The 26,064-nt window shown below is 34.4% G+C and overlaps 1 protein-coding gene across 1 annotated transcript in view; it reads right to left on the bottom strand.

Moving 5' to 3' along the window:
- Positions 1-13,387: 13,387 nt before the first annotated feature.
- LOC127839582 (uncharacterized) overlaps positions 13,388-26,064 on the bottom strand; it is a 68,076-nt gene continuing 55,399 nt past the window's right edge. Inside the window, exons 2-22 of the mRNA XM_052367972.1 lie at positions 25,835-25,884; positions 23,744-25,669; positions 23,354-23,474; positions 22,999-23,090; positions 22,701-22,853; positions 22,163-22,326; positions 21,789-21,876; positions 21,188-21,252; positions 20,817-20,853; positions 20,496-20,620; positions 20,156-20,281; positions 19,833-19,981; positions 19,440-19,575; positions 18,906-19,034; positions 18,684-18,786; positions 18,191-18,267; positions 17,530-17,664; positions 17,145-17,276; positions 16,818-16,972; positions 16,162-16,297; positions 13,388-15,835 (exon numbers count right to left, since the gene is read on the bottom strand). Coding sequence (XP_052223932.1) covers positions 15,743-15,835; positions 16,162-16,297; positions 16,818-16,972; positions 17,145-17,276; positions 17,530-17,664; positions 18,191-18,267; positions 18,684-18,786; positions 18,906-19,034; positions 19,440-19,575; positions 19,833-19,981; positions 20,156-20,281; positions 20,496-20,620; positions 20,817-20,853; positions 21,188-21,252; positions 21,789-21,876; positions 22,163-22,326; positions 22,701-22,853; positions 22,999-23,090; positions 23,354-23,474; positions 23,744-25,669; positions 25,835-25,883 — 4,191 coding nt within the window. The 5' untranslated portion in view covers position 25,884 and the 3' untranslated portion in view covers positions 13,388-15,742. The remainder of the gene's footprint in view (positions 15,836-16,161; positions 16,298-16,817; positions 16,973-17,144; positions 17,277-17,529; positions 17,665-18,190; positions 18,268-18,683; positions 18,787-18,905; positions 19,035-19,439; positions 19,576-19,832; positions 19,982-20,155; positions 20,282-20,495; positions 20,621-20,816; positions 20,854-21,187; positions 21,253-21,788; positions 21,877-22,162; positions 22,327-22,700; positions 22,854-22,998; positions 23,091-23,353; positions 23,475-23,743; positions 25,670-25,834; positions 25,885-26,064) is intronic.

Here is a 26,064-nt window from a genome sequence, read left to right as displayed (position 1 = left end):
CACTTCTCATGCGTTGCAGTAACTCTTATATTATTTAACACACGTTGCCTGTTTATCTTTCATCATGGTGAGTTTTCGACACTTTATTTGCTTGCTTGATACAAAAAGATATGTTTTTTAACCATCGACTAGTTCATAAATAGCTACCGATAAAATTGTAACAAACATTAATAAGCATACAGAATTACCCAAGTAACCATGGTAACAGACCAAACCATAAGAGTTATCATATTTTTTCCAGGTTTGACTTCCAAACATTACTTATCTTTTTGTGTTTAGATTACGGTGATGATGATGATGATGATCGTTATTATGATAAAGATACCATTCATTACGATGATTGCCATTGTGAAGAAACGTAGTCATGACGATCATTGTGGTGATGGATTTGGTGGAGGTAAAACTATGATGATGATGTATGAGGGAAGTGATTGTGGTCGATGTGGAACGATACATGATGATAGACGATGAATAGGAGGAGGAGGATGATACATATTTTTTAAAGGTTTGCAAACATTTTATTTGTGAAAAAAATTATTCAACAATAATATGCTTGTAAAAGCGATCCGTCTGTTCGATCAGCACATAATTTACCAATTAAGCAATTTAATATAATGCGAACGTAATACCGACTTGGTGGTTAAGACATTAGTGTTTGTCTACAAATTGGACACATCGATTATGTAAATATCAGAAACGTTATTGAAAAAGTAAATGGTTTTCTGAAAATGTGTTTCAGATGAGTTGGTTGTTAAGAGTCGTATAAAACCAGAGGAACCATACCCGTTTTATATTCATCATATATTTTTTATTAAATATAATCATGAGATATCATTATTTGAAGCCAAAACAAATCACGTTGTATAACCAGTAAACACACTTTAGCTCCACTGATTAACAATAATTGACATATTTGACCGATTTATGATATTGGGATAAACAACGTTTGTATTTGCATAAACAATTTCGGCTAGCTAGTGCGGAAAAATTAAATAATTAAATAACCATAGGAACACTATTTTCTTTCGAATTTGTAGAATGAAATTTGTTAACAATTGAAAGGTATATAATGCACGATGATATCGCCAATAATTGGCGTATTGTTTTTATACACAACAAATCATAATGGTAAGTACCGTTTCTTAATTTCTCTAAACATATATCGGCTCCTTTAACATTTGATGCAGGTCAGTTCTTGCTCTAATATTGGAACTCATTATTCGAATGATATATTGCCACTTGTACTTTGCATTGACTGATGCGCATGCAGTTTAACATGTATGTATTTGTTTTATAAACAGTTGTCATTGATATAAATCTTTGTCTTTGGATATCACTTGTGGAATATTATCTCCAATTTTCAACGAATGTTGATTGCAGCACTGTGTTGTTTAAGTTCGTTATGTGCAGACATAAGATACTACTTAAACTAAGTGTGTACCTCATGTCAAACAGCTTATACGACATGTTAATAAATGCTGACCTTAATACAATGTGATAGATAATAGAAGGGTATTTAACAAATAAAAATTACTTAAAATAAATTAAGTGCGTGGACGTATCCGTTTTTAATTGATGCGTCATTTTTATAATAATTGATGTCCAATACATATGTATAATTGAACGCTATTGTCTGTGTATGTCCATAACAGCACTCAATAACTAATACAAGCTTTGTTTATGTGCATCTATATACCGATCTCATATGTGTGTTCTTCATTGGCATTCTCTTCTGTTGTTTCTGTCAGAAAATTGCTCATGTTCTGGTAGTCATTATGTGTTCTAACAACAGTTGTAGAGCACTCCTTAATGCCAGCGCTCACTATTAAAGATAACAAACTGTATTTATGATCTTAATATAACCACATATACTGTTTCATGTCCTTGGTTTCAACATCTTTATACTTTTTTACTCTTAAGACCTTATTGTCAAATTCCTTTAAAATGAAATTTAGTTGACTAATTGATGAATATCTAGCAATGTACAAATTTAATAAAACTATAAACTTAATATATATGTTCTTACAATTCATTTGTATGCAGTCATATGCATGTTCAGGGCGATCATCATTTGTTTCTCTTACGAAAGCTTGGTACAATGGAATTCGATTCATGCAACATAGACTTGTTATTCTGCTTTCAGTCAAATTAGGACTCAGAGTAAACACGAAAAAGAAACTACACAATCGTATACATATTTATAGTCCCACAGAAAAAGCTTGGGTTTGCGAAAGTTGGTTTTAAAAGTATGCGTTGTGCGTTGTGTGCAAAGGTGCATATCTGGGATGTACATTACCTTTGTCGAACGAATATCGATACTCCAACGACCACCACAAGAGAAACAACAGCTACAGCTGCAACTCTACCGCCAATTGCTGCAGCTGGTACTGTATCTTTAGGTTTGTCTAACTTGAGAGCTATGAACACAGCAACAGTTCTTGGTGCACTTACTAAATTAATTTTAGAAACCAAATGATCCATACATTTTCATGTTACAGTGAGAATCATGTTCGGTTTCAATAACTTATTCTACTTTTTCTTTTTGTAACTATTTAAATCACAATCAATGTTTTCATTATGCAATATAAAGGGATACTATACTATGAATAAAGCATATTTAATAGTAACTAATCTCACCTTCCACACAGGCTTCTCCTTCAAAGCCTTCGTTACAGCCGTACAGACACAAACCTGTTGCACGTGAACATCGTGTTCCTGCCGTTGCCCCTGCGAGCACAATTCGTTGGACATTGCTCACAAGATGGACCATAGTAATCATATATGCACCCGCTTTTGCAAGTTCTATTGATATGGCATGATGCATTAATACACGTGTTACTACATGGCATATCGCACTTTGCACTTTGCACCGAACATACTTGTCGATGAGCAAGTCAAACAATCTCTAATCTTCTGGTTGTATACGATACACTTCTCACTGCAACTTCGGTCGCACCTTGGATTCCAGAAGCCATCGTTGCAACCCTTTTCACAATGCCCATTAATAATATTACATTAACCTTCCACACACAATTTTGAACTTTGAACACATGTACGGTTTGTATCAGGATAATATCCATTAGTACATGTGTTACAAACAGATGACTGATTATTATTACCAATACACACAGAGCAGGTCATATCGATCTGTGTACATTGAAACTCACACTTGGGTCCGAAAAAGCCATCTTCACATCCGGCTGTGCATTGATCAGCTGATGTGCATGTGCCATGTTTACAATTAATGTCGTATGGACAACATGCAGATCCTTCTGCATAGTAAGTAGAGTACCTAAACACTGACATTTTGTATCTGGCCTGGTAAAACCGTCTTTACACGTTTCACATTTGCCATCATTACTACATGTCAAGCAGTTTTGAGGACATCTTATCGGGAAAGCTTCCCCTGTATATCCGCTCTTGCATGCAGTATAGTTCCTCGACCAGGTGCAAGTTTTGCACCTAGCAGGACATGTTTGGTTACATAAAAACCCATGAAAGCCATCATGGCAACTTTGACATTCTGTCAATGATGTACACGTATTACAATGTGTAGGACAGTTGATTTCACACGACAATCCACACATATCCGGCTGACAGCAATATGCACTGGAGTATCCGGGTTTACATCTGCTTAAACATACGGCATCGCTCTTGCGACATAATTTGTCAATACATCCTTCAGAGCAATGTTGAATACAGTCATAATCACGGTACCCGTCCACGCATTCAACACACCTGTTTCCGTCCGTACATGATTTGCAATTCTGTCTACAGACTTGTGTGCAATTTTTCCCATACCATCCGTCAATGCACGTGTCACACAACCGCCCTGTTTGTCCTGGCTGACAGGCCTGAACTTGAGCTAAAAATTTACTATATTTTTCAAGCCTAACTTATAAATAGCATCGCAAGATTTTACTTTTAATTTTACAACGCAGGTCATAATAATTTATAAATTTCAACAGAAAGGCAACATGCAAACATATATGTATTCACATTTAATTTATCAATTCAAATTCATATAAACGGTAAGTACCGTACCTTGAACATAAACCACTGTCCACACGTAGATAAGGAATGGGGTCTGCATATCGTGCGGATGTATGGTCTCTTAAATCAAATAACTTATATTAAATAATATTCACCACAATTAACATCCACTTTAAATTGCATAAGCTGAATATATATGAAATAAGTCAAACCATAATCGAATGTAATATTCAATTTTAAACCTTTAATCGGTAAAGAGTATAATAAGTTATGTGATACGTTTCTATTTATAATGTAGCTCTCAATGCGACTTTAGTCGTGGTATATTTATTTCATGTTATAATCTTCCAAACATGGGGAAATTCTAAATTATTACTTGTAATATTCCCGTGGTTTAAATGAACTAATTAGTGGTATACAATTGTTTTACGCACACTTGCCATTATTTGTTTCCATACATTAGTACATATCACATATCGTTACTATAAATAGTCACAAAATGACGTCGCGAGCGGGCCGTTATTCGTATCCAGCGGGCCAATATAAAATATATCGCCCGCTGAGCCGGGACGATTTTTCATATCAGAAAAGAATGGGATCGCGCGGCTCAAAATGGCGTCCACATTCAGTCTAAGCCAACGGTGATTAATAAAATTAACCACAACGCAACGAAATAACAATGACACGTAGCACACGATTTGGATAATACAAATATCGATTGAAACTGAAACTCATCAGTATATTAAATTGATGCCTCTATTTGTGCTTTAACAAGATTCATTAAACATGAAACAGCAAAATTTATAGAAAAAGACACACATACCTCGATGGCAACTTAAATCCGGTTCTTATAATAATAAAATAACACAGATTTGTAATTCCATTTTCTTTTATTCCATCCGTTTATCTATTTTGATTTTAAATCACACTTTTTAAATTTGTTAAACGATTGCATCGAATGCTTAACACTGTCACCATAAACACTATTTACGAAATCGAATGTCGAAGCGATTACAATAATTTTATTTCTATCGAAGCTCCTAATTATGCATGACTAACACAAAATCCGAAATACGTGTGGGAATCGTTCGATGCTAAAAAAATATTTACTGTTAAATAACCCCCCCCCAGGTCCGAATTGTTGTCCTAAAAACCAGAGAGTCTAGGTAGTTTCGTCATTGAAATTACGTCACATGAGGTACGTCATAAATTGCGTAATTAATTGAACGAAATAAAAGTACGGAAAGCTGGTTATGTATAAATTTAAGTGAAGAACTCAAATAGTATGACATGTGATATAAACGTTTACACACGGCGGAGCTGTGCCGGACGTCTAAAATCGGCCCTAGCCGCATAATGGCCCTCAGGTCGTTATGTCGGCAGCGGGCCGATTATAGACGCCCGGCCCAGCTCTGCCGTGTGTTATTTTCTAAATATTAGTAAATATGTATTATTCTATCACGACCCGCGACTTATTTCTAAAAAGAAAGAAGGAAAACATCCCGGATGTTTTGAAAGAAGTTCCAAAAATGCCAATTATTAGTTTAGTAACATGTATGTTCTTAAACTCTGGATCTAGCATGCGACAAATATTCATCATGCTGGGCAGTACCACTACACTAGTATTTTATTTAGTTTTCACCTATGTACATTTCAAGAAAGGAAATTTATTTCTGTGTTGAAATATTTCGCTGCACAGTTATGGCTGTTAAAAGCGATGCACCTTGTTTTTGGGTCATTTTGAGTTAAATACCTTGTTACATATATTTTTGATAGTGAATATTAGTTTTCAGAGAAGTTGGTTTTTCGTTATAATTTGAATATTTTTCATTTACAGTGATGTTTTTATTAATTAATATCATAGCCACACGCTTACCACATGTGCTTTTGTTGATTCGGAATGTCAAGTCATCAGTTAAGGATTCACACGGGTAGGTTCAGTAATAACCCATAGCTAGGGAAGAAAACATATTGCTTGTTTTTTTTATAAATACGTGACATAGAAGACGAATACAATTTTATGTTATTCGGCCCTTTTGATAACGATATCAGGAACAAATATACCTTTTACATACACGGACATGTTGCACAATAAGTTATTTATCTGCAAATAACAAAACCAAACTGCGAATAAATGTATTACGCCAACTACATATGTTAATAATAACTAATAAACTTGTTGAAGAGTGCAAATACATTGGCCGTACGAATATACCACTATGTAAAACACATGCAACATGTGTATCTGAGACTACTGTAAACTAATTAATTTATTAACAAGAAAGTGTACAATGTTAACAGAAATACCATTAAACTACTGAAATAGAACCACCAAGAATAAACTCACATTTAGGTAAACACTCCTGCGCCCACCGACGATTTCCCAACAGCAATGAAATGCATTCCCGTCTTTGTTTATCAAGAACAGGAAAAAATGTTAAACTATAATTTGCACGGGCAAAACTACAGCAAATTGCCTTCCGCATGTGGTTTTAAAGCGGACTCTAAACAAATATTGATTAATATTAAGATAGCAATCAATAAAATAAAATGACACCGTTTATTCGTACTGTATTTATCGTATAATATAGTCATTACAAATGTATCGTTTGAACGCCTGGATTGAGAGCAGTAGCCATTTATTAAATGAATGAGCAATGGTTGATTTTCGTGTTTGTAACATGATTATATAAAATAAAGATTAATCAAGGGCTGTAGTAACTTAATAAATGAAAGCGCATCGATTGAAGATCATTTTTTTCATCATTCCTTTTTAGAAAGTTTGCACTAATAAATCAATGTTATGATTTAGATTTGAGACTTTAGGATGAAAGAACACGGCTTGGCGGATACTGTGAAACCATTATTAATCGTCAGGCATTAATTTTCATAAATTTCGTCAGTGGACCGATCGGCGAATTTAAGATCCTAACGAACAATCATGCTCTATGTTTGAACAAAAACAAACACTAAGTTGAACAATATTTTAAAACTTTACCGCAGACATGAGGCATTAAATTCCAACATAATCCATGCACACATTCACTGCTGTTTCGTAATCAAGATTAATCCGGTTTTGACACAAAGGGATGTAGATTACACAAGGTACTTAACTGACACGTTACACTTCTTTAAAACGCGTGTGCAGTACAGCTGTATCGAATGCGTTGACTTCGTTTATGTAGAATGGTAATGAATTAGCGCTAATTGTTTATAACTTTATTACCCATTAGGTGCATTGTGTTTTTCAGGGGTGTTGCATATTAGCCATCACGCAGCGAATGCCGATGAAAGACTATAAACCAAATGAAAAGATGACGATGTGTGATCAACATGCGTATTTATCACAAATTAATAAAGAATATTTTAATTGCTGTTTGATTGTTTGCGTTTAACCACACTTATTACTATTTTATATGTATCAATTTATTTATTTTTAAATTATTGACATTATTGATTTATATACCGGTAGTTTACTTTATAAGAACAAACACACACATAGAGTTTATAATTTTAATGTTGATATCAGAATAAAAAAAGCATATTATTCAATTATAATAATAAAAGAATAAGACTAATTGGCAATTGGCTTCGTTGTTACAAACACTCGTTAACGGTTATTCGATCCCACTTGTCCGCTAATCATAACAATGAACGTGTGAATGGCATACATTAAGAGGGTCCATTACTGTCCCTTGATAACAAAAGACTAGTTAATTGGCATGTGACAAACAGGCCCCACCTCCTGCAGTGATTCTCAAGTGTGTTCCCGCATATGTATTACACACAAATCGGATATTGACTGACGCATTTTTTTAAATTTCAAAATCAGAAATCGGCGAATTTAAGTGCTGACGAAATCTTCATTTTTATAAAAATGACGAAATTTTGTGCTGTCGAAAATAAATGGTTTCACAGTACCTCTATTCTTGCGAGTAGCCGGTAAAAAGGTCAGAAAACTGCATTTGAATTTGTTTTATGTCATGCAAACAACATGGCATACCTCATGTATTGTTAACATCATTTGAGCTATACATGCTCTATCAGATAATGAAGTAAAGTGTTCCCTTTTCCATTCAAGTAAGCACAGAAGTAAGTATGTTGTGACTTTGAAGCTTACAACAACGTTATTAAATTCTTCTGGAGGTGAGTGTCTCTTTTTGTCAGTTCGTTCATCTATACATTAGTAACTTTACACGTTCAAGTGCTTTTGTCATAGGGTAATACATTAATGTCTTTTTTTTTGAATGTTATATACGTATTTACGCCAGTTTCAACTCAACAAAAACTTAATGATTTTCATCCTTTGCGCCCATTCTGATGAGAATTTGGAATTGGTTGACATTCCAGTGCTTCGGTATAAAAATGTCCAATACTAGTTTAATTCCGCAGTGAAGCGCAAAGCACTTTTGCAAAATGACATTTTACAACATCACATAACTTGATGCGTTAAAAGAAAAAAATACGTGTTGTTGAATTCTTGGCGATAGCTATCAACATATTTAGAAAAGTATGCAACACGTAGTAAGAGCGCCGAACAAGCATTACCGCGTTGACGAATATCATAGTGTTACCTAAAAATCAGTTTTTATATCGCTGCTCCAAATGCTTAAGTGGTAAATGGTTTTTCAGTTAAGAGTTTGAAACAATAATGCGCGCAATAAAGAGGTATGTACTTTGTCTTGTATTGGACAGTCCTCGTACATGTAAAGCTAGAATTTAATGAAAGCATTGCATACGCTCAAACGCCGGATATAGCTTTCGCCAAACAAACATCAAGCTGGGCAGTAAAACCTCAATAGTAATGATATTGGTATCTTCAGTGTTCCCTGAAGAACGGTCTGCAAGTCTTATAAAACTTATTGCCACTGATGTTTGTTTATTATACTTTAAACTATATCATAGCAAAGCAAAATATTGTATGAGTATCGACTTCCACGTGTGAGTTGCCATGAAGATCATAAGCACTCGCATTATTGTATTAATTTTCAAAAGAGCGGTTACCTTCCTTTGTACATGTTGCTCATATTGTTTAAGACGTATTACTTGATTATTTATTTCATATGTGAACGTTAAAATTGTAGGACAAAGAATGCTTAAATATATTTTTTTCAAACATAATACGATTGCTTGTCGACTTTGGTTACCTGAACACTCATGTTCGATTACTATGTTTGTAGGTATTATATTTAGGTGGCTAATTCAGTGATTTCGGTTTAACCATGGTCGCACGAATAATATTATCCAAGCTTTTGAAACCGAGCAGTAAATCATCAATATGCAAATATAATTAAGTAAGCGATTTGATCAACCTAGGATAATGCGAAACGGCTTATACGAAGAATTATTGTGTTAAGTTTTGCTGCAAATATTTAAAAGATTTAAGCTACTATGACATTTTGAGAGTGTTTGTGTGTACGACTTAATCACACGATAACGAACCCAACAGTTTAATATTGAATGTAAGGTCAAAATAAAGAGTCTAAGACAATTTAACAATTTTCATCGCACAGATTAACGTATTGTGTCCTGCATTTTGGAATATAACGTTCTTTTGAATAAAAGTTTATTGATATTTTGGATTGAGGAGTTCTTAATGTAAACGTTGAGCACATTGAAATAGTTGTATAATGCAATCAAATATGTGTTAGTTGAAAGAAGACAATAGTACAGTGACATTACCCAACAATGTTATAATGAATACAATATATTTTTGCCATTAAGCATATATCATCAATACCATGGAATATTATTAAAATATGCCGTTTGAAAAGTATTACTTGAATGTGTAAAGTGTTCCGAAAGTAAATTAGTTTTGGAAAAATGGCTTTTCCAACATGGGTGAGTTTTCGAGTTTTTTATGATGAATATTTTAGGTGAAGTTTGACTGGCTGCTGAGCAAGTAAAGCAGACATACATATGTTATATATATGTTGTACTGCCGGTCGCATATACCCATGGTTCTTCTGTGTAAGAACACTGTCAACAATACGACCTAAATTAGACAGTCCTGATCACATTAGAGTCAAGGACAGATTAACCTCGATTTTTAACAAAGAATGATGTTGCTGGCAAGTTAATTATTTAGAGTTGGTCAAAATGCAATAACCACGTCCTAAATTTTGTATTTCCGAGGAAAAGGACTTGCTTTAAGGTTAAATACAACTATACGTGAATGACATGTTGCTTAAGTCGTCGTTTCATAATGTTGAAGTCTTAAGGAAAGTAAACATTAATTTGGAATTATATTCAAATTTAAGACATATAAGAACCAAACGGTATGCTTTGAGCATGGAAACCCTAATTTACAAATTAGTTTACGCATCCGTTGTTAGAAATCAAAATACGCCTAATCAATGAATATACGCTTTAAATTCCAAGCTTGCATAAACATGAAGTAGCTTTCAAGTTTGAATTGTAAGTCTGCATTAAGTCTTTTAAATAGCACACACATGTGAACATATGTTATTTTAATTATTGTATTGTTATTATGTCTATCGGTAAATAGCTAAATGTTTGCGACCGTTATAGAACACATGTATACTCGACTCTTTTTCTAAATGTATTTCTAAAGTACATGATATAGTGAAAACGTTAATACATGTAGAAATTTATTGATTTATTTACTTTATCTTAATTTTGTATTTGCATGTTCAACAAACTCTTGTCTGATCTCAGTATCACTGCCAGTTGCTCTGGACAGCGTTGTTCATTACAATTACACTAAACTAAACATACTAAATGTCCATTGAACTAAATACCATGTTTGTTTACGGAGTAACGAATGGGTTTGTCAAGTGAATTTTAATATAATCTAGTTTTAATCATAAAAATGTTCATTCTAATTAGGAAAACATTATTTTTATCGCTCAGGGTAGTCAAGTAAAAAGGCTGACTCAACGTCTATGTTTGTGCACAGAAAACACATGCACCGAGTTAAACTGCAACGCCCTTCCAACGTTACATTAAATGAATACCATAAGATTGTCTGGACACGTATTTGTATCGCTTTTTAGTGGGTAATATGACTGTGCGTGCATTGCGATTAATTGCTTAGGAAAGCGCTACCGAAGGAGTAAGTACAATTGTTTCTAAATTTGCCTAAATCCGTTTACTCGAAAAAGACAAACGGCTTATTGAATTATTGTAGAGGATAAAGAAAGATAATCTAATATCAATGTTTCGAAAGTGTATTGGCAATCTGGCATTGTGCCTTGGGCCAGGTATATATATACACAAGTAATATGACCAAGACATGGACTCATAAAATAAAACAAACTAAAGCTGGGCAAATATGACCAAAAAAAATGTGTGACCATTAAATATACAATTATCCTTTATTAGCATTCAATTATACAACGGCTAGACTATTTAAATTCTCACCTCTAAGTTTGAATGCTTAGACCAACAATTTGGCATTATTTTTGAGTTGAAGAACATTAGTACAAGACATCACATATATATATTTACTAATGGTAGGCCATGATGTCCGCATATAATATTTTATATGTAAATCGTTATACATTGGACAGCATAATTAATGCTAGATAAAGAGTTAACACTTGCGCTCTATTCTGGACAGCCTACTATATCTACCAACTTATATTTAAAAGCCAATTAGAACTCAATCGAAATGTTCACATTTGGATTCTTGACTTTTCATTAGATATACAATGCAGTTATTTGTCACGATCGCAGATTAAAAAACTCCATTTGTGACTGTAACGCATAAGTGTCGCTCCACTCTTGAACACATAAGTATAATCATACGTGAAATCAGTTGTATAAGGCATATAACCCAAACCAAGGCTGTCTAAAGTTGACTTCAAAGCATGACACCATGGATTATTTTTCGTTCAATTGAAATTGGTTAAAACATTCATCTGTTCCATAAAAACTTTGTATAATGGAGAATTTGGGATTTTTACAACTTTCATCCTATAACGAACAGCTCTAATTTTACATAAAACGGCTAGAGGAAATGTACCTAATTCACTAAGAACAGCATAGTCAGAAGTTGATTATTTACACAAGATATAAACACCATACAGTATGATTGGTTTTGATATCTTATTTGACATGGCCAAAATAGATACAAAGTTATGATATGCTCTAAACGCCTGTTTATTTTTTTAACAGTATTTGACATACACTTGTATTTCCTGTGTAGATTAATTTTATACAAAGATATACAAAACTGTCGACACTTTCAAGGCACTCGTTGTTTATTGACAATATGAAGTTGCGCCTGCTTTTTCGTTTTTCAGATATGCATTATTTTGTTTAATTGAAATTACTTTTAAGACCCCATTTTGAAAAGTAAAGGTAGTTATCGTTAAGTTGGTTCTGAATGCTTACTGGATTAGTGGTAAATAATACGATATCATCAGCAAATTACAGCATAAAAACAGAATGCAAATGCTCATCATTACTGGGAACATTAATATAATCTTTAAAACAATTTATTAACTATATAAAAGTATCAGCGACAGGGTTTCTCCTTGTTTGACACAACGAGATACATCTTAGAAGTCGGAGTATGACAAGCCGTGGGTGATGTTTTGTACATGACATTACATTTGGATATTTACTTGTCATTGTTATCATTTTTCAACTGAGACTGATTAAATTAAGTTTATTTTTTGTTGTATAGTCCGCTTCTTGCGAGATATGTTTCTCTGCAAGAATATGCAAATTGCAAACGAATCTGCATAAGATGATTTAAGCTTTTAAGTAAAATAATGATAACAATGACCATACCTATTTTACCCATTATTTACATAGCTAAGCAAGTATATCTGTGGGGGTAGATATTGATTAGTGTTAAACATATTTTGTTTTATATTATATGCCATATGCTAGACATCGTTCCTCTTATACAATTAAATGCAATCTTCAAATAGTACAAATATTCAGAATTCAGAGACGCAGTTCTAGCAAAAATGTCGTAACTCTTATGCAGTAATTCCGTCCTGCAATTGTTATTTGTAAATTGTCATGTTTTTAAGAAATAAAACTAGTCTGTTTTAACAAAGTCTAAAAATAAAGCTCGTTTTGCTAACATCAATTTAGGAGCATCAGGCACCAACATGGGCAACAGTTGTCTTTTATGGTAAACTGCATGACTGAACGTTTACAAATTCTGCTTGATTTATAGGAAAAAATCATTTAAAAAAACAAAAAACACTTCATAATTATGAAAATAATACGCGATGTTTATAATTTCACAGTGTTCAGATATACCGTAAACACTATGTTAGCGTCTGTAGCACAGTTTATGTGCGCTTTCAAACTTACCAGAAAACAATGGACACATCAGCTGTATAAAATAGTTTTATTTTCTGAGAAAAGTGTATATGTTCGAAAAGATAGAAAGTACCTAATTTATTAATATTTACAAAATTCAAGAAGCACATTTAATACTTGAACAAGGAAAACATGGCTACAAATTATGGAAATATAGTTAATGTCTATAATAAAGCGAAAATTCAAGTGCAAACTAACATCATAACTCTAACAAATCAAAAACAGAATTCATCATACAATGGTCGTTTTGTTACAAACATATACATTTACATGTTTCCAACTTTCAACAATACAGCTCAATCTTAACAAAACCACATAAATTGGATTTAAAACTATGTTGTAAATAAGCGTATGAAGGTTTAACCGTAGTTAAGATATATATAACTTTAAATGACGTATATGTTGTCACTTAGAATGGGACCAAGCAACGCACAGTCCCCCAAACGCTCAATACGACCCGATACTCAAATATACATTATATAAATATTACATGTCTGACAGGGAGACAGTAAATGTGTGCTTCGTCTCGGTCGACCTTATTTTTCCGAAAGTTGACACATATACTGTCACCCTGTCGGACATGTACTATGTATATTATTATACCGAAAAACTATTCAAACATGACCAATTTTTATGAATCATGAACAATTTTAATATTCAATAATTGTATTGAATTTCAGCAAAATTTGACAGATTTGGTCGTCTGTTTACAACGGAAATGCAAAACTGCGTACTGCGCATGCGCGAATGGGACAGTATAATTTTTTACCATTCCGCACGTGATTGCTAAGGTAGCGGGCGAAAGTATTTTTTGAGCGGGCGACAGTATTTTTTGGACAGTAATGATTTTCCCGCTGGGTCTGACAGTATTTCTATGTCACTATGGCCTATGGAAGTTAAGCATTGTGAATAAAAGTGAGGTATAATAAAAATTCATATTAATCCGTGGACATTTAAAAAGATGGCAACGTCATAATTCATACAAAAGCCCGATAATAAAGCATCATGTTTAATATCCACATTTGATATTTACTCTTACAATTGCAAATGTCTGAAAAACATAAGTAACAAAGCAAAACATTGACATAAAGAACGTTCATAATCATGAAACACACCTTGTTAAAGATGTCGCCGGCAATGAGGCAGGACTTTTGAAATGGAAACAAGTTGCGAATAATCGCTATAGACAAATATTACATACAAACGTTGAAATAAAATATTTGAATACAATTGTTCACAAACGAGTCAATGTAGGTTATTACTTAATGCAACACATTGAAATTGTCATGAATAATGTTAACGCGCAACAATACAATCAACTTGTACACATTTACACACAAAAAGTGCGCGAATTGCGATTCACATTTATATACATACAGTCTATAACTCTGGTCAATTGTTCCAAGAGTATATACCAGTTTAATGACATGTGTTATAATGTCGTTATGCATTCCAACACTTAATAAAGCATGTATTCTTTTAAGATTTAAAACAGCTTTACGATAAAAGCTTTTATTGAGTAAATTCATAAAAAACACGTGTTTTAAATAATAGAAAAATCACTGTATAAATCAATTCATCAATGGGAGAGATCAGTTTCGGCATTAATTAGGAAAGCACTACGAAGTCTATCAGTAGCACTTTCATGAGGGCAGCAATGTAAAGTCAGTACTTGGAGATAAAAACAGCGAAGTTTGAGAGGGTGTTGATGTTGTTTACAAAGTATTGTACGCAATCGGAAAGAGCAGCATCGAAATCGGAGTGGTTGTCAAAGCAACTGTGAACTGTGCATATAGCAAAGAACACAGTCATGACAGACAACTTCAACTCTGCGATCGGAGTAGATTGGGCATTTTTTAGTGTAGTCTAATCCAGAGAAAGTCATGGCAGACTTCCCGAAATCAGCGAAATCGGAGAGCTCAGAGGCGAAGTTGTAGTAAATGTTGAAGCTCTGAAGGAAGTCAAAGACCAAATCAGTTCATACCACATGAACTCAGCAATCGGAGAGCTCAGCGGCGAAGTTGGAGTAAATGTTGAAGCTCTGAATGAAGTCAAGGACCAAGTCGTTTCATACTACATGAACTCAGCAATCGGAGAGCTCAGTGGCAAAGTTGGAGTAAATGTTGAAGCTCTGAATGAAGTCAAGGATCAAGTCGTTTCATACAACATGAACTCAGCAATTGGAGAGCTCAGCGGCGAAGTTGGAGTAAATGTTGAAGCTCTGAATGAAGTCAATAACCAAGTCGTTTCATACAACATGAACTCAGCAATTGGAGAGCTCAGCTGCGAAGTTGGAGTAAATGTTGAAGCTCTGAATGAAGTCAAGGACCAAGTCGTTTCATACAACATGAATTCAGCAATCGTAGAGCTCAGCGGCGAAGCTGGAGTACATGTTGAAGCTCTGACTGAAGTCAAGGACCAAGTCGTTTCATACAACATGAACTCAGCAATCGGAGAGCTCAGCGGCACAATTTGAGTAGATTTTGAAGCTCTGAGTATAGTCAAGGACACAGTCATGGCAGAACAGAAACTGCTCCTGAAAAATGAAACCTGAATTATATGAATGGTCTCTGACAAGTAAAATAGAAAAAAAACGCTAAATTTAAATAATCTGATAAACATGTTCATTTTTTCTCTTTTTTTCAGATGCAAACTACTAGAAATATAAATGTGTACGCATTGCATATGCAATAGTTTTAAGTAGAAAACTAAATAAAACGAACGCACAATACCAAGCCTATTTACTGTTCAGTGTTTTTCAAAGATTGTTAATGATTCAAGAACTGAATCAGTTAAACACAATGCTAACATAATGTGAACACATTAGTTATGAAAGAGTTTTAGAGGAATTCAACAACTTACTAAGTTAGGGATCGCGCCCTTTCTTCTTGTCTTCACCTTCCGCACAGCGTTCGCTACGCTGACTTCATGTTCCACCTCTATCTTCTGTAGGAGAGTGGCAACCACACAGAATAGGCCGCAATTACTGGCACCATCCCTGTTGACAATAGACTAAGCAATCTGTCCGCACATAGCGTTTATACCAACGTTGAAACAACGAAAAACAAACAACGAAAAAATGCGCATTTACCTGCATAATTAATTTTATGTTCGCTTGATAATCAACAGGTAAGCTTACCGACCTTACAAATTAATTGTTTGCAAAGATACGGCTGATATATATTTCACATTCAATATGTTGCATGTAATAACTGTTTGGCTTGTGTTGTGATTTATTGGGTCACTTGTCATTCATGAAGCACTTGCTAGTGATGATAAGCGATGTTCACTTTGCCTATAATTGTTTCTGTCGTATTGTTTTGGCAAATCGCCAAATTCCGTCAATATACATCATTAACTGCTTATATGATTTCTTGTTTCCTTTCGGATCAGCTGAAGTTTCACTTCACTTATCTTTAAAGATAGTTAAACATTTTTCGTAATGAATTAATGATAATGAAACAATTAATGAATCATGGATACCATATCGTTGCAAAACAACAACAAAATGAGCTTACAGACAATGTATCAAAACTGGTCGATCAGAGCTATTGGCTGTTACTGCGTCAACTTCTGCAATGAATCGGCGGAAATTAGCAGGAGAATTTGGTATTCTCTCTTCCGTGTTCCAGTCTGTAAACTCCAGGTACGTTAACGACAAAGCCTCGTTGGGCTAGTGTGACACAGACCAAATAATTATAATTAATACCGGTACATCAATCTTTAAAACAAACGTTGTATATGTCCTGTATTACATGAGTAAATGTCATTTGAATTCATTCTTCATAATATTTTGTGCGAATAAATACAATGCACTGAAATTAAGTTTTTGTATGACTTCAAACCTGATTCGCTCGATGCTCAACGGTCAACGTCCGTTTATTTCGGTACTCATTTGCCTCTGGCTTCGAACAACGGACGCTAAATATTCCATTCTGCAACACATTATTGTCCGCAGGTAAGTACACACCGATGTCCTGAAATTATATGTTTTACAGTAACAGCATTTTGTAACCCTTAATCGTTCATATACGCATATTAAGTCGAGTGTTATGTAGTTTTACTGGCATATTAATACTTATTTCAATAGTTTTATTTGATATTTGTTTGGTATTATTTTTGCAGTGTGCCATATCTTAAATGTTCAATGAATGAGACGATACACGATGGTGTACTAGTAACAACTATGCTGAACTCAATGTCATTAACATTTTTTAAAGCAGTACTTACCACTGCGTTCATATTTGCTGATTCCAAACTTACAATGCACGCACAGTTTGCTTGGACAAGCAATGCGAGGAAATCGACGACGGTGTTTGTTAACGGAGTTTGTGCAAGGATGTAATTATTATTTTTCTGGAAACTCTGCAAAGAAGGCACACAATCTATGGTCTGATTGTCATATTTGTTTCGAGATTCTTACAAAACTAGATATATCACAGATTATAGAACAATGTCAAAACCCAATGCAAACCATTCCGGGACCTTAACGAATGTCTACACATTGAATAGCGTTAAGAGCGTTAGTTTTGTTTTATTCCAAAGAACGTTCGTAAATGAGATTCATTCACAGATTGTCAATCAATGTGGTATACATTACACAAACCTCAACTGCATCAACATAAGTAGTTGTTTTTGTGGGTGGAAAAAACTATTTACTTTCATAAAATGTGTGTTTGTTGAAACCAAACGAGATTTAATAATGATTGACGCATCATGAACATTGCTTATCAGGCGGTAACAATGCCACGTGTTAGACAGCATTTTTGAGTGACGAACGTGTTTATGGACGTACACCATAACAACTTTACCAGAACAGTCGTGTTCTGTTTAATTATTTGTATCACTTGGAGTTCAGCGTTGAAAATGCGTGTGTGCATCATATACTTACGTTGACATAAACAGCATTGACATAGTCTGTGGAACCTGGTTTCCGGTTTAGGTATAGCTTGGGGCGATTTTCATCACCTGTTTTAATTATTTGTTGTGTTAACAGAAATACATATTATTCTATTAACAAAATAAAATTAAGACGTTAATTTTGATGTTAATATTTGTTGTTGGTGACCAGAAATATTTCGTCATTGCAGTACATGATGAAGGGATCTTTTTTCGAACTAAATGCCTAATGGTAATAATAAATTTATATAGCAAATTGTCAGACATTTTGTATAATTAATTGTAGTGAACATTATAAAAGAAGTCTCAGAAGCAAAGATTGATTTTGATTTTATTTAGTCATTCGAAAGTCTTTTATTAATTTTGCGTTCGCATGTTTATTTATTGTTTCTATTTTAAAACACATATTGTTTTCATGTTTCCATTTACCAATCGTGTTGAAGCTGCGTTGATGAATTAATTTTGATTATCAATTGAGTTTCTACCTGGGACATCAGCTCCCTCTCTGTTCTTGTCAGTACGTTTTTCGTTTCTTGCAACTGCTTCGGTTTCATCCGATGATCCGAATGACGCTGTTTCTTGCAAGTGCTAAATAGCATTTCAACAAGTGAATACATAAAAAAAACTTTATTTAGTTATTGTATCACCAAAACATAGATTTTATAAGGCTTAACAACTTCAATAGAACTAAAGCAAACACAAATTACATAAAACATGTTCCTGATTTTATCCTTTGATGTCGTGTCCATGTACAATTGGAACTTTGCACTGGCCACTGGCTTACTGTCAAATGTGAGCGAGTGGACAACAGCATGGTGAAGATAGGCGTACTGTCCCTGGAAATGTAAGTATTTAGGTATAAACGACATTAGATATTATAGTTACTTGCAAAGAGTTGAAGTTCGTTGTCTTGGAGTTGTTTTTGTATTTAATACACCGGTGTGTCTTACAAACGATATAACATTTGTTTTATTAACATCGGAGTAACGGGACAGAAATGAGAAGGTGTTGCAATGGTTTCTATTTGAATGTACATTTGTATTATGTTAAAACGTTAAGTATGGTTAATAAACATTTTCTGCAATTGCAACTTGATATGACGTTAGACTTATACATCTATATGTACATATGTGTTACACAAACCTATTGTAATTGAGATAAGTTGTTCATAAATATGTTTTAATGTTTTGTAAGCTTTTTTATCGGTATTTGTCTGGTTGCTGATTAAAATATATACCTACCACTGTCTGTACCATATTTGGCCTCTTTTGTCGCAGGTTCAGTACACAGCCAGGAACATCTATAGCTCCTTCGGCTTCGCCCTCATTTGTGAGAATATCGATAGCTATGAAGGTACCAGTGCGACCAACGCCTGCACTATAACCGAAACAAAAAGAAACATTGAAGGCTCATATATATGCGACTCTGATGTATTTTAGTATCTTAATAACATCCTTTCTGGCGGACTGACATACACTCACTCGTTAATTTAAGTATTTGCCCATTTGCCTCGCTGATTAAAATTCGCAATTGCCCAATCAATCGTTCATACACTCGTTTTTGTGCACTCACTCAACAACTCAAACACCAACACCCCCACGCACATATATATATATACGATCTCTGTCTTGTACCTGCAGTGCACGATTGTGGGTCCTTCGAGTTTCGCCGGAGCACGAAGGACATTCTGCCTGAATTCTATGATTGATGTAACGTCCTCTGGAACGTCTTTGTCTGGCCACGATGTGAATTGCAAGTGAGTCAATGTCCGCGTGTGACTCTCCTGGAAATCGTAGAAATGTATGTTATATATACTTCATCAGGAATAGTTTTCTAAACGCTTACTGTCTCGAGTGATTGTATTTTAAAATATGTCAGTTACATTTTGTCAAAAACTGTTATGATAGACTTCTGGTTTATTAATGCTCTTTTAAAAGAATTTTTATTTAAAGTGTACCTTCGTAACAGTAAATTTTCGTCGTGAAAATTCGGCAAATTCTTCTTCACTCTCACATACGACTTGTATATCACCGTACATTTGGGTGGAACCAACGCTGGGCCAGTACTTCTCGCACTTGTCTTTCTGATGGCGGATATTCACGATATTCATATAGATGACAACATATGTGTAGCGATGTAATGTATTTAAAACAAAATGGATCCGTACAAAGAGTTTGACTTACATTTTTTATGAAGTAAAGTGTTGTTGTTTTGAATTTAATGATAGATTATATATTTTTTTTCACAACAATCAAACATGTTTTAGTTCATTTTAGTAACATGTTTCTAAACGACATAATACAATAACATATACTCGCCGCTTCCTCTACCAGATTTGTGACCATCACAATTTTTTCTACGTTATGTTGCCACACCATTCTCCAGAAAGTCGCAAAATTGCCAAGTTGTTTAGACATGGGGCCTGGAATTAATATTATCCAACAATAAGTCTCTTAAGGTTTGAAGAAAAACACACTAAGCTTCAATTTAATGTATATATGCATATTATGCAACATAATTTTATTACTCATGCAAAATGAAATGATCAACTGACCACACATACATGCTATTTAAAAAATATATTAGTTGAATGTCTATAGTGTGTGAAAAATATTTACCCAATGTTGCAATGTATTCGTTCCGCTTTTTGTAACCCTAAACAAAAAATTAATAAACAACGATCGCACAATTTAATAACGCGTACTTCTATTGAAGATACCTGTTTTCATTAAAATTAAGTTGTTCTTGCGAAACTTTGATGTTTAAACCTTGCGCATTTAATAAGAAGCCTGAAGTTTATATTCAGCATTTTAAGTTGATGAGCCTTGTCAATACAAGTATTGTTCTTTGTATGAAAAATCGATCAAAACCCCATCAAAAATATTGCTTTGTACAATTTATTAAACAGCCAAGAATGGTATCAATTTACATCAAAATAAAATGTAATATTAAAACATTCGGTAAAGTTTAATGATAAACCGTTTCTTACGTCAATGAAACTAGCATTGATATAGTCAGTGTCTCCACCTCGAACTTTCACTCTGGAGTCGTCATCTGTTTATAGACCAATACCTTTAGTTATTGTTTACGTTAGGATTGCGATGTTATATCAAGTATAAAATAACAAAAGTATAGTAACTAGTAATCTGTGTTGTATGTGTACCTTGCAAAAACATCCTTAAATGGTGACGGGGCGTTTCCTTTAACTTTACTTTTTAAATTTCAGTTATATAGAGCATAACAGGTTACTGCCCTATCTTTCTTTAATATATCAGGTGACGCTTATAATAAAAGATTGGTGAGTCTTTCCGAGTAATGAGACATAGCTCCAAAAATGACTTATATAACAACTTTCTGTTGAGGGGAAATATAAATATATCAGGCAAATTTTATTACAGTGGTATGATAAAATTTAACTGTAGGTAACTCAAACCTTTAGCTTTATCTGCACACTAGAACTCTAATTCGATTTAGTAATGAATTGATTGATATAATGTCCACGCGGAACTCAAATAAAATGATTAAGCAAAGCGAATGGGGTTTAAAATGACTTTCAACATTAGCATTTTTACAAGTATCAATAAACTTACAAGGATAAATGCCTTTGTATCTGTTTTTGCCAATGTTTGCCTTCATTTGCGAAACCCGGTACTCTTTTAGAAGCCCGTACGGAAGTTTCTGCAAACAAACGAAATACGTATGTCAGTTAGTAATTGGAACTTATAGACTGAACCTGCCAAATAAAGGTATAGCATAAGCGTATGAGCTGAGGATAGTTACTTAATGTATCTTATTTTCAGCAACGACCAAATAGCCGATTAGAATGTCGCAACGTACCGTTACCACAAAACAATAAAAATACCTTTCAATAAAAACGGGCTTATTGCTTTGGAACGCTAAATTAAAATCTGAATGTTAAAGAAGTTTCAAACCAAATTGGTAAGACAATTTTAAAATGCATCACCTCAAACTCTTTCTTGAAGTAGTCCATATTCTTTGTTATCACAAATCTCTTCAGTTCTTCAACTTGAATTTTCAGTGCCTTTACTTTCTCGATGTTGTTGTAGTACACCCCTCCGTTTTCTTCGAATATGATCGCATTACTGCGAGCGATACTGTCCCATTCATCTAGGGATAAAATAAGCATGATCAGTTGCTACATGAATTACTCGCCTGCTGTTGTTTTAGCAGTTGCAATGTTACTATAATTCAACGTTATGTATTTACTATTTCATCATTTCACGTTCCCATGATATGGAATAATTAATCTTTTCATACTTGGATGTTAAAAAATAGTATAAATAGTGGTAAAATGTGTACTATCATCATTAATTCACGTTTCAGGATTTTGACTAATCGAAAACATATTATAAAAAAACGATACAAAATATGAATACATGTATAACGATCAAATTAAAACCATTCACGCTCTCCATTTAGAAATAAAACAATAGTAATTAAGGTCACATAATAAGCAATGAACATGCATATATTACACGTACCGATTTCTAAACTGTCTTCTGTTGTTATTGAAGTGCCTTCCCTTGGGGAGACCGGGTCCAGACGACTTTTTGTGTGAACAGGGTTCTGCACTTGAACTGCTGTATTATTTGCTTTTACAGACGAAGTGTTTTCATACACCGAAACCGGATGCTCTTTGTGAAAAAAAATGTTGGGATTATTGTGCTTGAATTCCTAAGACACATATTAAAAATAAGTTTAAAAACAGTTAATTGTGAAGTTTTATTTAAATGACTACGAATACAATTTTACAACAGCTCTACCAAACGCAATTCAAACCTCTGCGCGTGACTAATGCATACACTGGTGCAGACGAGTTGCTTGCATTGTTTGATTCTTCTGAGATGGTTTCAGTTTTTGGTGCATGAGATCTATTTACAAATTAAATAATATTGTTATGGATCGTTGCAATACATGTTTCTATCTAAATGCATATACGTGAATAAAAACTCATTACATATGTTCTAAAATAAACCTTATTATTATATATCTTTCATATATTCATTAAAATACGATTGTACACCTAAACAAACGGTAATTATGAACCTCAACATCAAAATTCTACCATTTATGGTGTGAAAGAAGTTTTCTACAACATGCTATGTTTGCAATACGTTAACAGAAGGTCAATTACCTTCTACGGAAGAAGATAACTAATCCTACGACCACAACAAGAGAAACTATCACGGCAGCTGCCACTCCTCCTCCTATTGCTGCTGCTTGTAATGTACCTTCACTATTGTCTAACTCGAGAGCTTGGAACACAATCATATTGTTGTTATAATATGTAAGGTTGTATTTGGCATGTGTAAAATTGTTATTTATATAAAAAACAAAGAAAAGCTTCTAAAATTATTTTTGAAGTGCCGTATGGATACATAATATTTACGTTGTGTTGCCAATCACGTTTCTGTTCTACACATGTTACGTTTATTTTGTAAATTTTACAAGACAACAAAACAACAGATGATCAATAATGCATAATATAACACTTCTTTTTTACTATACATGTAATTATTCTAACCTGTCATGCAATCTTCTCCTATAAATCCTTCGTTGCAGCCAAACAGACATAAACCTGTTGCATGTGAACATCTTGTTCCGTTACCACTACGGGCACAATCGGTAGGACACGACTTCTCACAGGATGGTCCATAGAAATCAGATATGCATCCGCTGGTGCAAATCCCATTGTTATGACATGATGTATTAATACACGTTTTACTACATGGCATATCACACTTTGCACCGAAAATACTTGTCAATGAGCAAGTCAAACAATCTCCACTAACCTGGTTACATGCGGTACACATTTCACTACAATTATGGTCACACCTTGGCTTCCAGAATCCATCTTTGCAACCCTTTTCACAAAGTCCATTGGAACTATTACATTGACCTTCCACACACAAACCTGAACATGTCATACATGTACGGTTTGTATACGCAAAATATCCATAATTACAGCTTTTACAAAAAGAAGAAACAAGACTATTACCACTACACGCAGAACACATAATGTCGATCTGCGTACAGTTGAACTCGCAATTGACTCCGAAAAAGCCATCTTTACATCCGTCTATACAATGATCACTTGATATGCATGTGTTATGTTTACATTTACTGTTGCAAGGGCAACATGTAGATCCTTCCTTATAGTATGTTGAATTCGCACATGATATACACTCAGGAGACGTACATAGAGTATCTAAACACTGACATCCTGTATCTGGTCTAGAAAATCCACCTTTGCATGTTTCACATTTGCCATCATTACTACATTTCAAGCAGTTTTTAGGACAGCTTATCTGACAAGTTACCCCGGTATATCCGTTGTTGCATGCAGTACAGATCCAAGGCGAGGTGCAACTGTTGCACATAGCAGGACAAGTTTGGTTGCATAATGATCCATGAAAGCCGTCTTTACAACTTTGACATTCGGCCAGAGATGTACACGTACCACAATTTGATGGACAGTTGCTCTCACACGACAATCCAAACATACCTGGTTGACAGCAATATGCACTGGAGTATCCGGGTTTACATCCACGTGTACAAACGGCATCGTTCTGGCGACATAACATGTCGAGACATCCGCCTGAGCAATTTTGACTGCAGTCGTTATCATGGTATCCATCAATGCATTCCACACACGTGTGTCCGTCCGTACATGATTTGCAATTCTGTCTACAGGCTTGTTCGCAATTTTGCCCAAACCATCCGTCAATGCACGTATCACACAACCGACCTGTATGTTTTGGCTTACATGTACACGTTCCAATTTTTCCGTCACAACCATCCTTGCAACCTGGTGAGCACAGCTTGGAACAATCGGGCCCATAATATCCCTCTAGACACGTGTCGCATTTACTTCCACTGACTTCAAAACAGGTACATTCCCCGGTTTCTTTATAACAGTAGCCGCCCTTGCAGTTAGTTGAACAACGTTGCTGACACTGCAGACCATGAAATCCTGTTTTGCAAACATCGCAAGTGCTGCTATTTGTGCACGTCATACATGTGTTCATACATTGATAACAAAAATAATAACTTTCAGAATTATACTGATATAATTGCTTAAAATATCCTTGATTGCATTCAACGCATCTGTTCCAGTCTATACAAGATGTACAATTGTTGCTGCATGGGCTACAAAAGTAACCGTTTTTGTAATACCCTTGTATACATCCATAGCAAAAGGAAAAGTTGTTGCAAAGACACCCTTGGTAGCAACAATATCCATTAGAGTCTAAGTAATACCAATTATTGCACGTGCTGCATCGCACGGAATAACGGTCACATCTCTGACAATCGTTTGCGCATCTTAATGTGCATTCTTCTCCCCTATACCCATCTTTGCAGCCATATGGGCAGATTGAGTTGGGGTAATTGTAGGCGTAGCAACTATGGTCATCACAACAGTTGCATTGTACACAGCAGTGAAGCGTAGCTAAACCAAAACATACTATTGAAACTTAAGTTGGTACTACAATCAATAGATATAAATGCATATTATCTTACTTCATTTTAATAAGTTCTAACAGAAAGTAAATATACACACATTAACACAGTAACGTTTTGTGCATCAATTTAAATGTATGTAAACTGCATCTACCTTGTACGAGAATCGCTGTCCAAAAGTAATTGAGGTATGTTGCCTTCATACTGTGCGGATAAAAAAACATCCATTAAATATATATTTATTTTAATTTGCAAAAACAAGTAACAGCTTCTTTTATTTCTGTAAGTTTAACACATGTACAATTACTCATACCATAATGGAATCAAATATTCACTTCATTCTCATCACTGACTGGCACAAACATGTTCACAAAGTCAAATTTT

This window comes from Dreissena polymorpha, chromosome 7 (assembly GCF_020536995.1).
Source record: "Dreissena polymorpha isolate Duluth1 chromosome 7, UMN_Dpol_1.0, whole genome shotgun sequence".
Classification (NCBI taxonomy): domain Eukaryota; kingdom Metazoa; phylum Mollusca; class Bivalvia; order Myida; family Dreissenidae; genus Dreissena; species Dreissena polymorpha.
This window is presented reverse-complemented; position numbering and strand designations above follow the sequence as displayed.